General features: G+C 39.7%; 1 protein-coding gene across 1 annotated transcript in view; it reads left to right on the top strand.

Annotated features, from left to right (window-relative positions):
* The first annotated feature begins 4796 nt into the window (after positions 1 to 4796).
* Positions 4797 to 17908, top strand: part of STMN2 (stathmin 2) — a 53057-nt gene continuing 39945 nt past the window's right edge. The window contains exon 1 of the mRNA XM_082719457.1: positions 4797 to 5077. Within this exon, the coding sequence (XP_082575583.1) occupies positions 5059 to 5077 (19 nt within the window). The 5' untranslated portion in view covers positions 4797 to 5058. The remainder of the gene's footprint in view (positions 5078 to 17908) is intronic.

Here is a 17908-nt window from a genome sequence, read left to right as displayed (position 1 = left end):
TTGTGTTCCCACTCAAATGTTGTAAGCTAAAATGCTGAGCAGAATCCCAAGGGGAATCAACTTCCCAGCTTCAGTGATGTCCAACTAATACTCTTCTTGGACTCAAGCTGTAAATCAACTCATAGAGAGAAGGAAACAGTCATAGTAGCTGCTGCCAAGATAGCAAACAGTTTTTCAACATACCAATTTAATGTAAAGATTCAATGTATTTAATTTATATTAAGTCCTTCTTACGATTAGAACAAATTTGTTTTCAGAGAAGTTCAATTATAAAGTCGTCGATAGGACTTACTAATTTCAATAGGTCATTTTCCTTCCAGGTAAATAATACTAATTACTAATATGTACAAGTCCCATTTGAACATAAAAAAACCCTAGGTACAAAAAAGGAGATAGTAATTAACTAAGCACTCTTCATCTTTAAATAATTGATCTAAGGAGAAATAATAAGATATGTTCATTTACCATTCCAGAAAACAACTCTAACATGTTGGAAAATCCTGAACAATATAGATTTCATTATTAATAAGAAACACTAACTCTCCCTCCTCAGATGTTTTTCCTTTTAAATAAACTATATTGGAAAAATGCTACTAAAGAATATTTGATTCTTCTTACTTTTCATTAATCTATATGGGTTTAAATATAGAAAAATAGGGGTCCTGAGTGGCTCAGTGGGTTAGTATATGTTCTGCAGAAGCGAGCACTGGCTCAGTGGGTTAAAGCCTCTGCTTTCAGCTCAGGTGATGATCCCAGGGTCCTGGGATCGAGCCCCGCATCCGGCTCTTTGCTCAGCAAGGAGCCTGCTTCCCTTCCTCTCTCTCTGCCTGCCTCTGCCTACTTGCGATCTCTCTCTGTCAAATAAATAAAATCTTTAAAAAATATATAAAGCAAAATAGCCAAAAATGTTACTCAATTAACTATTTTTTCATCTTACTATTTTAGATGCATTTCTAGATATCTTCAGCTATAGCTGCATTCCCATCCACCTAAAAAAAATTCTTTGGCCTTTTTTCCCCCCACAAACTTCCTTTGTAATCAACTGAGGCCAGACCCAAACAATTAATTTAACTCTAACAATATTTTTTGTATCTACTAACTTCTAATAATTACTTTAGGATTCTTTCCCAGACACTTGATTATTAATAGCAGAAAATCATATGACTACATTAGATTACATCAGCTAATCCTCCAAAGCAACTGTTCCTCTTCAGTTTGGAAAGAAATCAACACCTCAGTTCTCCTCCCTGAGATAATACACAATACACTGTAACCCACAGTAATTAAAATCTCTGTTAGCACATCTTGACTTCCACAACTTCCTCTTCCGGCTGTTAAAGATTTTAAAAAGTTAACAAGGGTCTTCTACTGATATGAGTTCTATCCACCTATGTCCTTTAGGAAATGGGCAGTATATAAATAAAGGAACAATAGTAAACAGCTTACTCACTGCTCCCAACATGAGCTAAGCAAAGAAAGATGGTTGAAAGTATCACAATGGTTTCACCACGTTCAATCCTTTTGAATTATGTTCAACAGTGTTTTATTATTGTCATTGTTAGTTCACAAGCATTTACGGACTTACGACCATGGGAATCATGAAGCCAAGCACTAAAAAGGACATAAAGATATACACTACCCAGTTCCTACCCTTAAAAACTTTAAAAATGTACTGGAAATCACAAACATAGTAGGTATAATTTATTTAGTATCCACAATGATTTAGGCTGTGTATACATGATAACCCTCAGCCTACCCCAAATCCTGGAAGATAGGTAACTTTGGGCCTTATTATACATTTTACAGACCTAGTACCTATTCCTTAATTTGGATATCCACCCATCCTTATCAAAACCACTTGGTTCAGGCAACTGGGTGGCTCAGTTAGTTAAGCATTTGCCTTCAGCTCAGTTTATGATCTCAGAGCCCTGGGATCCAGCCCCAAATTAAGTTTCTTGCTCAGCCAGGAGTCTGCTTCTCCCTCTGCCTGCTGCTCCCCCTGCTTGCACTGGCTCTCTGATAAATAAATAAATAAAGCTTAAAAAACAAAACAAAACAAAACACTTGCTTCAGGGAAAGCTGATTCTTATCTCCAGACTGTTGGGGCCTACTCTACCTCTATGTAGTTAGATGAATAAAAAGGAAAAAAAAAAAAACACCTTTTATTATCAGAGTCAGTTTGGTCATCTTTTCTATATTTTGCAACCAAAACACTCTGATACACAGGACAATGTTTGTCCTCCAAAATTAATAGCATTTTCTTGAAGAAATGGGGGTTACATTTTTCTTTCATTGGGTATTTTTGAGACATTAGGGAAAAGGTTGGCTGATTTCATACTATTAAAGCCCGAAATTTCATTAAAAATATTTGTTGGGTGAATGAATTAGCTGAATAAATGAATGAACAATTAATAAACTACTGAATATAAGATAATTCTCTGTTCCTGTTTGTCCCTACCCCCCAAGCCAAATCCATGATTGAAATTACTATCTTAAAAGAAAAGAAAGAACAATAATTGATGATAAGTCAGCTCTTTGAATTTATTGAGTTTTTCTTCGTCACTTGATGACGGTGCTATCTCGATGTTCTATAGTTAAACATATTAACCTACCCTCTCCCCTGCTTGACATTACTTGAAAATCACACATAGATGAGTTTAGGTGGCTAGCACTCAGAAAGTCAGAAATAGAAAAGAGAAACACATGTGACAGTTGTGCCTATGTATACTGACCTCCTTCTCATATTTCTATCCATTAGTAAGTCATGTTCACCATAGGATGAGAGATTAGACAGTAGAATGTGTGCTTTGTTTTGTTTTGTTTAATTAAAAGTGCAGAAGATCTTATTCAACTGCTATGTGGTAATTATTAAAGACATTAATGCCATGACTTAGGGATCTTGTTCTCCAAAGAAGCTAAAGAATGTGTAAAGATATTACATAGCCTGAGGGGGAAGGGGGCGGTTGGGAGAAGAATGTTCTAAAGATATGAGTCACACAGAATGCTAAAGATCCTTCATCTCATGACTGGTAACTACTCCACTGAGAAGGAATTAGTTCTCACATTTAAAGTGGGAAATGACCATAGAAAGGGAGAAAATGGTTATTTATTTCCAGACCTTGCCAACTTCCATACTATACTGCTCTATTGCTGTGTCATAGCCACAGACCTGTACAATGACAGGAAAAATAATTTCTAATCTTCCTGTTCAAGAAGTAATTTTATTGATCTCCACTTTATCTATTATTTTTCCTGTGATTCAGCAGGTCAGAATTGCTCTAGTTCCAGTACTTTCTATCACTTAGCGAGATGTCCATGGAGTTTAAATGTCTCAAAAGTTAATAGGAGGTGAAGAAATTTATTTCAGCACCAAGGAGAGTTCCTGTGGGGTGTTTTGTTTTGTTTTGTTTTGTTTTAATGGTTTTGTGTCTTCAAAATTGCATATTATTCATGAGGCTATGAAGAAATTTTGAAATGTGATTTAATAGAAAGTTGCTAAGAATTTATTTCATTCATTAGAATAATCCCAATCATTTCTTTGTATAAAATTTAAAATTGCCAGGACTTTGTGTATGTTCATGATTTCAACAACGTGTTATTCTTCCAACTTTCAAATGCAACGGAATTAACAATCCTTTGCCTTTTTTTCAAATGTCAAAAACCACATTTTCTGAATGGATCTAGAATGGAGGAAGGCGCAGTGAAATCACAGAAGTGTTAAATTAACAGAGATTAAAATCTCTATGAGAACAAGGTCTAAAATCTTTTTCACCATTGTGTCCTCAAATCTTAGCATATGATAAATGCTCAGTGAATATTTATGTGAGTCTTCTGAGAAAGAATGAATTAATGAATGATGTTCATTAAGTCAACAGGAATGAATTAGTGAATGTCTTCTCTCTAATGACAGGTCACTTTTTGCACCTGATCTGGGAGATACTCGCACACCACATTGCTCAACCTGAAACCTGAACACATCTTTCTTTGGTCCATATCAATGGAGTCTCTGGATCTCTGAAGAATCCTGCTCCAGGTCATACCTTTCATCTCCATGAACTGTTCAGTATAAAGGTTTCTCCTTTAAGACCTGCAGAAGTCACTGATATCTCAGTCCCTATAATCCTACATCTCCAAGTCAGAATGGCACTACCCACCAATGGTTCCTCCAGTGCTCCAGCCAATCAGCCAAACTGGTTCTGCCCTGTAGCCATATGAACAAGACAGGAAACTGACTTTCATCCTCCTCCATGAGGTCCCAGGTAGACCATAACTATTTGTCCCTGTTCCCAACAGCCCAGACAGCCCCTTCCTTCTGTGCCAAGAGGAGAAAACACCAGGCCTCACTCTGCTGAGAGAACTTCAACAGTCCAAGTCATCTGAGCCCAAATGTGCTGAGAGACAAAGGACAATAATGCAGTTCTGTTTCCAGCTGCCACCATAGCAAGACACAGGGTCACCCTGGGAGACTAGACACTACCAAAGCAGGGCCAAAGGTGAAGGAGAAAACATGAACAAGTAAACCCACGATGTTCAAACAGATGTTTCCAATAGTCAGCAAGTTGTGAAGACTTCTCAAAGCTCTAAATCCCTTCCCCTTTTTATGTCTATTTGTGGGATAAAACATGTGTGAATAAAGTCAATCCTCCTGGCTCCCAGGTAGACACAGCCCAGTTCTTAGCTCCTAGGAGGCTTCTGGGCTAAGGCTCCACTCTACTTGGACTGTACTAACAGGCCCCCAAAACGGGGGGGAGCTGCCAGGGAAGGACTGATTTCCATTTCAAACTGCATTCTGGTACTTTGTACTCCAGCACCATTGGCCGATCAATATTTAATGCTTGGAGATTCTGACTCTGCGGGAGTCATGTCAGGGGACCTTGGGAGCCAATCTGCTTGAGCTTCTGAGTGATAATTATTCATGGGCTCCTGCCTCTTGCTCTTTCTCTCGCACGGTCCCACTCTGCAGACTCAGTGCCTTATTCAGTCTTCTCTCTCGCGCTCTCCGCTGCTGTAGCTGGACCCTTCGCCTTCGCCACCGCTCAGCATCTGCACATCCCTACAATGGCTAAAACAGCAATGGGTAAGGCATCGCGCCTCCTTCTCCCTCGGCTCGACCTGGAGCCCACCTCTCACCTTCTCTCTTAAGAGCTTTTAAGGCATTGGGAAATATTTTATAAAGAGAAAGATGTTAATGATAAAACAGAAACCGAGAAGGACGAAGGCAGTTCTGGGGCTTTGAGAAGGGCAAAAGAGGGGGTCCCTGGAAATCTAAAACTAAATTTTCTTTTGAAAGGAAGAAGCAGGTAAGTTGCCTTCCCATGGGAAGAGAATTTGTTCTGTTTCCATGTTTTAAATTAGGGCTCAGTCGTGGGGGGGAGGGAGCTACCTTCACTGTTTGCCTTAAATGGGGTTAAGGGACATTTTGGAAAGTGCTTGTAACATCCTTTATTTCTTCTCTAGTTAAAAAAAAGAAAAATGGGGAGGAGGAGAGGGAGGTGGCGGAAAGGAAAAAGAAAAATGCGAAGTCAAATCGGTCCCTTTTAGGTTGTTTGAAAGATGGGTGGAGACGGGGGGGGGTGGAGAACGGGGCAAATTTTATGGTATTGTCTCGTCCGAAAAACCGCTAGTCCTGGGGCGCGGTGCGGGGAGGTTAGGGCGGGGGATGGGGTGCTACGCTCCTTTGTTTTAGGGAAAGGGAGGGGAAAGAGAGAGGAAGTCGGGGAGGGCACGGAGGGCGCGGGTGGGCAGCTGCAGGGGCGGGGAAGCGCGCGGTGGGGAGGGGTGGAGGGACAGCGGTTTCGCAGGCGCTGGGGTGGGGTTTCTTTGTGTGTGGAAGGACGGTCCCAGGGGGAGGCACCTGCAGCGCTGGGCGCACAATGCGGACGGCCCCACCCTGTGAGAAGCCGAGCTGGCGCCCTCACTCCTCCCCACCGCCGGGTGCAGCAGCTTCAGCCGAAAGAGGGCCTGGTGGGGAGCGCAGCGCGACACCCAGGAGCCCAGCCCTGGGGGGAACAGCCGCGCCACGCCCCGCGCTTGTAGCTACTGACTCCGACTTGGCTTCCGAATGAGACCTGACCATTACCCCTGCCTTCCCCACCCTGACCTCATTGTTCTGTTTAACCAAAAGGAGGAAAAAAGTGGGTTAACATTCTTCTTTTCAAAACCACATTGCATAGGGTAACTAGACATTGACGCAGATAAGGCTTCTTTGAGCTCATTAATCGTTTTGGGTAAAAGCTTCGGGAACCTAGATAAGTGTAGATATAATAATACAGATACAAAACAGGTCAACTTCTTAATAAATTGAGCCACGTGAAAATACCCGTCTTCTAGGTCAGACAGGGCCAAATAATGGCAATTTCCATAAGCTCAACCTATATATCAGGGAAACAGTTGAGACCCGAGAGATCCCCAACTGGTTGTACGCCTCTAAGTGTCCCCATGGTTCCAGCGCTCGGTGGCCCCCGGGGTGGACAGGCAGGATGGGCCCGAGGTCTGGTGACTGCTGGAAGCACCCCTCCCCCGGGACACTGGTGCAGGATGCGGAGAAGGGATAAAGCGAGGGACAGGGCTTGCTCCGCACAGCCCCGCCCTGCCCCACCCTTTTTGCGGTGCTGGGAAGACCTCCGGCTCCGAGGCTTGGCGAAGAAATGGAGTTGGGGAGGGGCCGTTGAACGGTCTGCTGTCCTAAAGCCCCCCCTTTTTTCAGCCCCGCAGTCCAGAACAACCCAGACACCCCCTTGCTTTGCGCAGACACCCGGTATTTCCCCAAGTCCTGGTGCCGAGCCCCTCCCAGCCTAGCGGGTGTCTCTGCAGAAAAGCTGGCTCGAGCCCCGCCCGGCCATACAAAAACGCGGCCCCACCCCAGCCCGCGGCAAGACCGCAGAGGTGACCCCTTCTCAGAGGTGCGGGGAGGGTTTTTTTCTTCTCGCCCTCCCACAACCCACGGAGTTCAGGCTACTTTCCCCCCAGTTGAAACCCTCGGCCTAAGCGGGGTTCTATATCATTTCCCGGGACGTAGTCCCTTTGGATAGTCTCTCCAGAAGGGACCCTCACTAATCGAGCAAGGCGCGGCTCGGCCCCACCCCTCCCAGCTGCGGCCCGGACTAATCAGTCGCTGGCCGGGTGGGGGCGCTCTTGGCGAGCCGGCGCGTGGAGCGCTGCCAGCCCTGCAGAGCCCCGCGCCGCGCCCTGTGCTCCCCTCCCCGGAGCTGGGCGCTCGCCCCCGCGGGTGCAGCCTGGGAGACGCGTTTCTGCGCAGTGTCCTAAGCTACCCCCACTTCTCACAGTTCGCGATTCACCCGCAAGTCCAGAAAGGTTCTCAGAATGAGGGATGGGGGCGATCTCGCTCAGCGTTCGGCACCCGCACCGGGAGGTTGCTGCTACGGGGGGGGGGCGACAAACTCATCACTATCAGTGTTATTTCACATTATCATGATGATGATGATGATGATGATTACTACTACTTCATGATTCGATGGCTTTATTTGTTCAAAAGGTTTGAATGATTGAATTTAAAGATTAACCCTGTTGCACTCTCTTCCTTCTACTCTTCCCTTCCTTCACCACCCCTTAAAAAAGGAATTTTTTGTCCTGTTCATTTTATATTATAAAGCGAATGTGTTTTCAATTCCTGTCTGGATTACATATGTTCTTGTGGGTCGGGTACTACCTGAAGGTGCTTACTAAGGATAGGGTTTGTGCGCCAGAGATTGCTGGAAAATTCTTCGCAGATAATTGTGACTGCAAAGGGTAAAATTATACGTATATAATTGAGATGTAATGATCTTCACTGTGTATTCCATAAGGTCATATCTACCAATCAATATACATAGGTTATGCACACATTTTTAACTGTTTCTTTTCTTTTTTTCTGAAACTGTTCTTCCAATTGCTGATTCTTGATAGTGTCTCAGTTCGGCACAGAAACCTGGATCCTGAAATGGTAGCCACCATTCCATTCATAAAAATCCCACCCAAAGTGTGACAAATGCAAGGGTTCTTTCTGTCGTGAGTAAGCTGTATTTGCAAATCGTGAAGAGAAGCACAACCTCTGCAATACTAAAATAATAGATTTTGAACTCGTTTCAGTTGCACAGCATAATCAGTTAATCACTAGGGCAGGTGCTTTTTCCTGATTCATTAAACAACTATTCAACATGATTGTTCTAGGTGCATATAGTATTCCCCATTATCTACTCTAATAAAGTGGGCACCTTTTAAATGGATATATAAATAACCAGAAGTGGAAAAATGAGGATTTAGTCAGGATTGCAACATAAAACTGAAAGAGAGGGGCACCTGGGTGGTTCAGTTGTTGAGCGTCTGCCTTCGGCTCAGGTCATGATCCCAGAACTCTGGGACTGAGCCCTGCATCAGGCTCCCTGCTCAGCAGGAAGCCTGCTTCTCCCTCTCCCATACCCTCTACGGTGTTCCCTCTCTCCCTGTGTCTCTCTGTGTCAAATAAATAAATAAAATCTAACAAACAAACAAAAAAACTGAAAGAGAAATAGCAGTAGCTTATCAATTAATTATATATATGGTTAATACCAGTAAGCTGAACCTGTAGTAAGCATTACGTGACCAGTGTAGCCCTATACAAAAAGTTAGTATGATGATATAAATTCGTATACCTGGCGGCATTTGTTGACACATGTCAAAATTCTCTGAAAGTGTACTTTAAAATAATAAATAAGATTGAATGATTTTTAGCATTAAAGTCTGGAATTTTTTTCAGTCACTATTCACAATAGTTTTGCGAAGTGACCTATGGCATTGTAGTAAATAGTTTTATCCTAAGGAGGAGGGGATTATCTTTATTGTTAGAATGAGTGCCTCTGCTCTTAGTCATTAACATTTTTAGCAGGATTTTATTTGCTGTACTAAAAACACACTTATTTACTTTGGAGATTCTTAAAATTATTAATGGATAGAAGCATTCAGTCATTTGAGCCAGTATGTCTTCCATCAAGTAGCCTGTGATGAAGAGGCTGTAAGAGGCTACATTTTGCTCAGATTCCACAGTGCCTGGCAGTCCTTTCAGAGTGGATAAAGCCAACGCACACAATAAAATAGTTCTTCACCCTACACTGTAGGATCAAAATAGTTACTGAGTTCTGTGAATATCTAGTAGTTTCTACCATCCAGAATTGCAAGTTAAATCTGTAAGGTTCAAAATGAAATGGGAAATGAATCAATCATTTAATTGAGCATTTTTGTCATTAAAGAATCCAGACCATCTTTAGGAAAATACCTCATGTGTCAATCACGTTTTGTTTTGTTTTGTTTTGTTTTGTTTTGTTTTGTTTTTATTCCAACCGAGCAGCACTGACGACATGCCCCATTCCATCTCAGGAGCTCCTTGCTCACAAGGCTGGATGATGCTGGCCCCGGGCAGGTGGCTACCTGCTCTGGGTGTGGCCATTCCCAAACTGCTAAAACCCAATTCCCGCTCACACCAATTTCCTATTTGTTTCTTGAAGAAACACACGTTATACTGTTGTCACAGGATCTGTGAACTTATATGAAAAATGCAAGAAATTGGCCACATAAAATAGCAAATTAGCTGATGACCCAGATGTTTCCAGAACGGAGGCTGGTTCTGGTTTCCTGTTCTCTCCTTTGGAAAACCTTGGAGTCCGCAAAAGCTTTCACCCCACTAGAGGGCGATCTAGTTCTCTAAATAGGTGATTGATATATATATATTTTTTAACCCAGTTTCAAATACTATTTAATAAAATCTTTTTTTTTTTAATCTGGAACATTCAATTACTTATTCAATAAATTAATGCCATACTTTACCCTACTGGATGAAAATTTATGCACATTTTCAAGGAGACTTAAAAATGAGTGGGAATGAGTGTTAACCCTCGTTAGTCCTTCTCTTACGATTTTACTTTCTAGTTTTATTACATTGTTATTATTATATCATTTATGTTACTTTTGGGAGTTTGTAGTGGATGAATGGTAGAAAATGGTCAGTAGTAATAGCAATTTTATTTAGGAACAGAAAGTTGTAACGTTTAAATAAAGGAATAAGTAAACAATGCTTTTGTTTACTTATTCCTTTATTTAAAATGTGCTCAAGATGTTGGGGACATACCTGAATGTCAGTGTCCACCTTTAGGGAGCTTTTGGCTAGAAGTTAAAACATAGATACAAGACGATACTGAGGAGGCGGGTACCAAAAACAAGCCTAAACTAATTTTTAGCATCATCAAAAGTAGTTCTTTTCCATGTTTGAATTGGCAGGGATTTTTTTTTTCTCTTGTGTTTCATGTAACTATAATCCATCTGTAAAATATGTAATAGTTTCATATTACTGTGCTCCTCAAACTTTAATGTGCATATGAATTACCTGTGATTTTCATTAAAATGCTAATTCTGATACAGTAGGACCGGTTGAGACCAGCATTCCTAACAAACTCCCAGATGATGCTGATTCTAACCACCCAGTAAGTCAGTTTCAGAAAGAGAGAATTGTGATAGAGGTGTTCCTCACTTAATAAGCTTTGGTATTGGGTCTTAATATTTTCAAATGCATGGCAATCTTTACAAAATATTTCACTTCCCCTTTATACTCTTAGGGATTTATTCCTCTGAGACTTATGTGTTCTCTGCTATCAGTCTCTCATAATTGGATTTTTAAAAATATATTCATATTTTAGGACTCAGCAGAAGACCTTCAAGAAAATGTGGAAAATGAGAATTTGGCTCTGTGTGTGTGTGTGTGTGTATGTGTGTGTGTGTGTTTGCCTAAGAAAAAATGAATATGGCTTGTGGCACAGTGGAGAAAGATACTAAATCAATATTGCTAGCTTAGTGTTATTTACAAAACAATGTGCAGAACAAAGAGTTCAACTCACAATCTTTTAGTTATGGGATAATCTAAAATTTGCCTAATTCAATTTGCCATATAGCTAATCCCATTTGCCACAGAGATAATTTGCTACAAATACTCCACATGCTGTATAAACTAAAACAGATTAAACAGCACTAAAATTGCCTTTCAACATAACCCATAAGTGTTACTTACCAAATTATTCTAACAGAGAATTTCTTCCACATGAGAAAATTATTAATAATTTATTGAGTATGGCTGCATAATTGAAAACAGATTATGTATGTGTTTTCTCCTTACTTAAGCCAATAAAGGACCTCCATTGTTCCATACTAACTTTGGAAGAAAGTCAACCTAAAGGGAAAAAAAAACTGGACTTCGAAAAATAGCTCTGAAAATACCATATGTCAGTGCTCCCATGCAGTGGGGTGCATTCCTATGTTTCTGGAAATGCTATCCTACAAAATTATACTATACATAAAATATTTCAAATTAGAAATACATTATTCCCCAAATAGAGAACTGGGGAAGTAAAACTGGCCCCACAGCTGTAGGATATACTATTATGCAACGTGAAGTTGGATTAAGCCTCAAGATTATCCATTTCTGTTTTGTAGCTGTTGTTGTCAATCAACAGTTTTCCAAAGCCACTGTTCTCTTTCAAGATTCATATTTTCAGCATAGACATAAATTTTAGAGTATCTATAAGAAAGGATTTTTACTGATTGATTTAACCCTTATATAGCATATATAACATGCTGGGCACCAAGCCTTTTACACATATTAGTTACGCTAATCATCCAATAAGCCCAGAAAGTAAGTACTTTTACAGAGGAGGAAACTGAGTTATGGGGGTAAAGTAACTTTTATCCAAGGTCACACAGTTAGATACAGAACTTGAACCCAGGCCATCTGGTTCCGGAATCTGTCCCTTTAACCAGTACCAGTTACTCTTATAAATGCTCCATGTCAGAGGTGTTCCCACCATGGAGGTCAAACCCGTGAGACTACCATTTTGTCTAACAAGCCTGAGATGGTCTTATCCTTTTTAGCACCGATTCACTTTAAAGACGCGATGCCTTCAAATTGATGGCTACCTTTAATTGCTAACCTGGGACTTATTAAAATAATTGCCTTGATTTAGGCTTTGGGGGAACAAGAGCTATGAGACCTTGGGGGTTGTAATGTATGGAACACATGTCTGTCTGAAGGCTAAAAGAGAAGCCTTCTCCTGTGTGTCCACATGAGAAGTCCACTTCTCATGTGGACACACCATGATGACCAATCTGGAAAGAAAGAAAGAAAAAAAAAATCTTGACTTAATCTAATCAGTGTCATCATGGTTATTGCATTTTAAAATGGACACTTACCTCCTTACATAGACACTAGATATTTAGCTTTAATATTTTTTTATGAAATAAATCTAGAACTAAAAGAGATATACCGCCTAGGCATCCACATTTAGTATAATCATTAGATATTACTTCAAGACTCTTCCCCTTATTATCTCAAAAGCAAGCGGGCAGGAGGAAGGCTCTGAATCCCTTGTGAAACATTTTTAATTATCTTTTAATAAAGGAAACGGGTCCTGTCATTTGTCAAGGAGACATCTGCCGTAGTAAAACCTCTGTTTATATAACCCATTTTTATTAGCCATGATTAAAGATAACATTTTGTGTACATTTGTTCTCACAAAACATTTTTATGTGAATATAAAGGTTAATTAATGCATTTCAGCAATCATTTTGTTAGTCATCTGGAAATACAGCTTCTCTAGGAACTGTACTTAAGAGAAGCAGTCATATATTTTACTACAAAATTGTAACAAAATTTTTAAGATTTTTCTCAACTTCAATTTTGTCGACCTCCTGATTAAAATATCTAATACTTGGAAAAATTACGAAATTCAAAAAATTTGACCAGAAATAGATAATTATGGTTTTTGTATAGTACACTAAAAATAACACTGTCGGGGCCTGACTTTTTTCTTTTTTTTTTTTTTCAAGCGAAGTTGTAAAGCAATGCCTGCATGAGTGCTTATTTAGCAGTTATTCTTTTGGAATAAGACTTTTGATGTCAGAGTTTATACACCATCCATTGGACAAATAATTAGTCTAACAATAGATCATCTGAATATCAGTCTGTCAATCTTTCAACCATTCAAGTAGCAGGTCTTTATGTCAGAATAAAAAGAAATTGATGAACTTTATCTAAACCTTGTTCCAGAAATACTTGTACGAGAAAGCATTATAAACTTCAATTTTTTGTTAGCACTCTATTCCCTCTTTTGGAAGATTTCCCCATGCACCGCAGCCCTGGTTGATTTCCATTCAACAACAACATTCACAATGAACCTAATGATAATCTTTCAGTTCCAGGTTCCTAGTAGATAGAAGTCTAACTCACGTGACCAAGTTCAACCTGCAATATACTGACTATTGCAAAACAGAGACCAGAAAATCTCAAGACGTTCCTTGGTAGCAATCTCAGGGGAAGGGGCACCAACCTCGTCAGGCAGTTCATCAACCCTGGAGTAACTGGAGGCTCCCTTGGAATCTTGCTATGGAACATCTTGTCCTTATGCCTGCCAAGTTCTTTTTTATTCCCAACACTAATATCTATTGTTGTAATTTAAGTCTTGCAGCTTTCTCTGAAAAGCACCAGTTAGCGTCCTTCTCATTCTCATCATTCAAACACATGAAAAATTACCAGTCAGTTCTAGTCTTTTGATGTACAGATTACATGATTATCCAAGACTCCTTGTCACTTTAAAAATCTTTCCATTCTACTTCAGACTTACTTTTCCTTTCATATTAAAAAAAAAAAAAAGGAGACTGAGAAATGTAAAAGTTTCAAAAGAAGAGTTAGATAGCATGATCTATCTGTAAGGACCTTGTAGTTCTTAGAAAATACTTACTTCCTCTATCCTTTTTAATCTTCACACAGTCCCTATGAAATGGGCATAATATACATGTTGCTTTGTTAAAATGAGTCAGTTTAAGCTCAAAGAATTTACTCAGTCAAGTTCATATGTGGTAAGCTTCAGGGCCAGGGCCAGAACATGTGTCTAATAAAGATATATAGATAGATAGATAATTATATATTATAATCATATAGACTAGGTATATTCTATAGAATATATCATATATATTCTATATGATTATAATGGTATAATATATTATGTAATATATTATGTAATAAAAATAAAACTAATAAAGTTTAGCACTTACTCCTCTAAGTCCTATAAACAAATGAGCATACATGAGGGAGGTCACACACTAAACATATTTGCCTCTAGTCCAAAGTCATTAATAGTTAATAGTTAATATTTAATGATAAGACTTACCAAAATAAAATAGATTCAAGCACTAATTCTCTTCTGAAGCTTATGCTAAGTATCATGAGACTATAAATAAACATGATTCTCTTGCTTGGGGGAATTTAGTCTTTTGTAGAAGACAAGACTGTACATACAAAATAGTTGAATGACAGTAGTAGTAGCTTAAAACCATACCTGGAAGTCTCCACCATTTTAAAAAATTTTATAATACCAATCCTACCATATTACAAGATAGTACATAATGCTGCACAAAAAACATCAGTTAAAAGTACTGTGATCCACCCAGAGGATACAAACTTGAAATATCTAACTAGTGTCCTCTATCAACCAATCCAGCCAGGGAATCCCTTAGTTAAAAGGTTTCTCCACCTTAACTGAGCCTCAGCAGCATTCAGATCCCATTCTGCACCAGCCCCCCCACCCCTGAGGTTTTGATTCCCATTCCCTGGCTCCCATTCCCTTGCATTTCTAACAAGCTTGGGAGGTGGGGGGCACATTGCTGATGCTCCTGGTCCAGAACCACACTTGGATCAAACCTAATGCTGGTGACCAGTGGGGTACCTAGAACAATGGGGGGAGCAGCATGGCCCCCTCGTGTGATATCCCTCCTCTGAACAGCTCTGCAACTCTGGACTCAAGAGAATAAAGGACTTAAGCTCTAACAGCTCTGCCCTCTCTCCACATGCGGCCAGTGTTGTATTGCTGGAAGAGCCCAGGAGCAGGATTCTGAAACCCTGAGCTCTTGTCTTGACTGTCTCAGCTAGCCAACCTTGGTCAGGTCCCTTTTCCTCTCTGTGCCCCTATTGTAGCATTATAAAGTGGCAGGATATTGCCTTGTCTGTTTCAGAGGGTCCTTTCCGGAGCCAAGGAAACAAATGTGAAAGTGATTAGTATCTGTCAAACACTGTATAAATACAGCCGTGGCATTATGTGTCATCAGATAGAATGCCTGGATATTTTACCCATGTACTGATGCACATTTAGAATGAATAACGAAGGAACAAGGAGCACAGAAACGGAGTCATTTGGTTTTCTTTGAAAAACACTTCCTAAATAATATATTAAAATAAAATGTCTAGTGAATTGCTTGAGCAACAGTATCTGATATTTTGAAGGTCTTGTGCTTAGGTCCACTCAAGATTCTTCTTTAAAAGTTTTTTTAAATGAACATCGGCTGAGAAGAAGCGACAAACTTCTCCAAAGCTTAACTTCTTGCAGTCAGTCCCCATCCCCATTTTTTCTCCAGCCCAACCTTCTTTAAGGGAAGGGTGATGAATAGTGGCCCAAGATGGCAGCCATCAAGGTAAGAGAATTGTTGGGCAAAGTAGGCGTGGCCTTGCAACTAGAAATAGAAAATATCAGAGGGTTAAAAAGGAAAAGATAAAACTCAATACAAATTGTTATGCTGGTTCCATGTTTGCCCCTTACCAGCACCACCTTGACGTTCTCTATCTTCTAAGTCTACCCCAACAAGCAACAGTACAAGCCCACCTTAGATCAAACAACCTAAACCCAAATGTTCATGCTGCTGAAAGCTTGGTTTAAAGCTGCCTCCAAAAGTTAAAAACAAAAGGGAAAAGCTTTGTATAATAAGAAAATGCAACTTGTCACGGAACTCAAAAGAATGCAAAATGCTATGTAAATTAAAAACAGCCCCCTCCCCCCAAAAAAAACTTAGGTCAGGCAGATTAGAGGTGGGTTGCATATTAGATGGACATAGTTTTGAACCCTGCCCTGCTACTCACTATCAGATAATCATTGAGCAAATTATCATTTCTATACCACAATTTTCTCAATTATGAAATGAGAAAAATAATGCCACCTAAATCACATGGTTGTTATGAGGTGTCATTAAACAATTGACTGTTAAGTACTTTTTAATAAAAAAATTTAATCTCCTTCCAAGTCCCCCTAAATAGATGATGAAAATACTAAATAAAAGTAATCCTTTAAAGTAAACTTCTAAATTCTTATGCTCTGTGAATGTAGTAACAAATCTACTAGAAATGTCTTGGAATTTAAGAAATGGCCACTATTCAACAATTCTTTGTGATACAGAGAGAGCTGATATTATATTTATGATGCAGCTGCCAATATAGTATATCTCCAAGACAGATCCACTCTGGAGAATGCCTCCGGAAAACACACCTCTCTTACATTTATTTCTCATCACATGTTTCACAGTCATATTTTATATCTCATCCAACTTCAAATTTATATAAAACTTCAATAAAATTGACCGTTCTTGCCTGCCCGGTAAGGCTCACCTACGTAAAATGTCACATTCAGTAGAAATAATTAAGAAGAACAATAAGATGTAAAAGTCTACGCTGAGTTCTCTGAAAGAGCAGGAAGGGGGGCATCCTGGTGGCTCAGTGGGTTAAGTCTCTGGCTTTTTATTTCAGCGCAGGTCATGATCTCAGCGTTGTGAGATCTGCCTGAGCCCCTTGGCAGATGCTTACACATTGGGCATGGAGTCTGTTGGGATTCTCTCTCTTCTTCTCCCTCTGCCTCCCCCACCCCCCGCCACCTCTCAAAGAAAGAAAAAAAGAGCGGAGAAGTGGGGATTATATCATGTAACATACACACACCACACACAATCTTATAAACCCATCAGTTTGAGCCACACAGTGAGAATGTAATATTCCTTGGATGACTGTGATGGGAAAAAACTATGGATACGTAGAGGTTCGTATTATTCCTCAGTCATTGATGACAGTAATATCTTTTCAATCGATAGTGTTTCAGGTACCAGCCAATATAAATCTGGAAGATGTTAGCAGAATGTAATCGTTAGAATAATAAAGATATCCTGAGAAATCAAATTAGCATTCATCTGACATCTGACTTTACAAAGGCTTAAGGGAGGATAATTGACTACCAATAGAAAAGAGCATTTTAAGTGTTTGCTTCCAAAATTTCATATAAATGTATGGTACATAAACTAGGAATTATATTTGTGACATAACTGCAGACATATTAATAGAATTGTGTGCTTACATTTATAAGTGTTGTATAGGCCTTTTTTCAAATTAGTTACTGTTGATTATAGCTCTCTCCGTATAAAAGTCCTCAATATTTTTTCACATCTAAAGGCCATAAAATACAGGTAATAATAGACTCCTACTTTCTCATAAACATAGAATAATGACAAAGGAGGAGCTTTATATAAAAGCCTTACAACAATGTAAATCCTCACAAGTTCATAATACATGCACCTGGTAGGAAAGACCAGCTTTAAAGAAAATGTAGATATTTCCCCACTTAAAAAAAAATCTAGCAGAGTTCTGAAATAGCTACCAAGCACAAAGTAGAGAGCAAAGAGCTGCACCTCTCTATCAGACAAAAACTTGGCTTAAAAAAGAAAAAAGTTGGGATGCCTGAGTGGCTCAGTTGGTTAAGTGTCTCCCTTTGGCTCAGGTCATGATCCCAGCATCTGGCTTCTTGCTCAGCAGGGAGCCTGTTTCTCCCTCTGCCTGCCACTCCCCCCTGCTTAAGCTCTCTCTCTCTCTTTCTCTGACAAATAAATAAATAAAGCCTTAAAAAAAAAAAGTTTAGTAACAGAACAAAATAAAAGAAAATGAAAGTCAGTATTTAGAGTGAAAATTTTATTCTAAGTTCAGGGCTGACATGGAAGAAATACTGAATTAAGTAGCTTTGAAAGAATTGGATTTCACCCACTGAAATTTTTCTTAAAATGCAATCTCAAAATAGTGTTCACAGTTGCAGTC

Source organism: Mustela nivalis (assembly GCF_964662115.1).
Source record: "Mustela nivalis genome assembly, chromosome: 2".
NCBI lineage: Eukaryota > Metazoa > Chordata > Mammalia > Carnivora > Mustelidae > Mustela > Mustela nivalis.
This window is presented reverse-complemented; position numbering and strand designations above follow the sequence as displayed.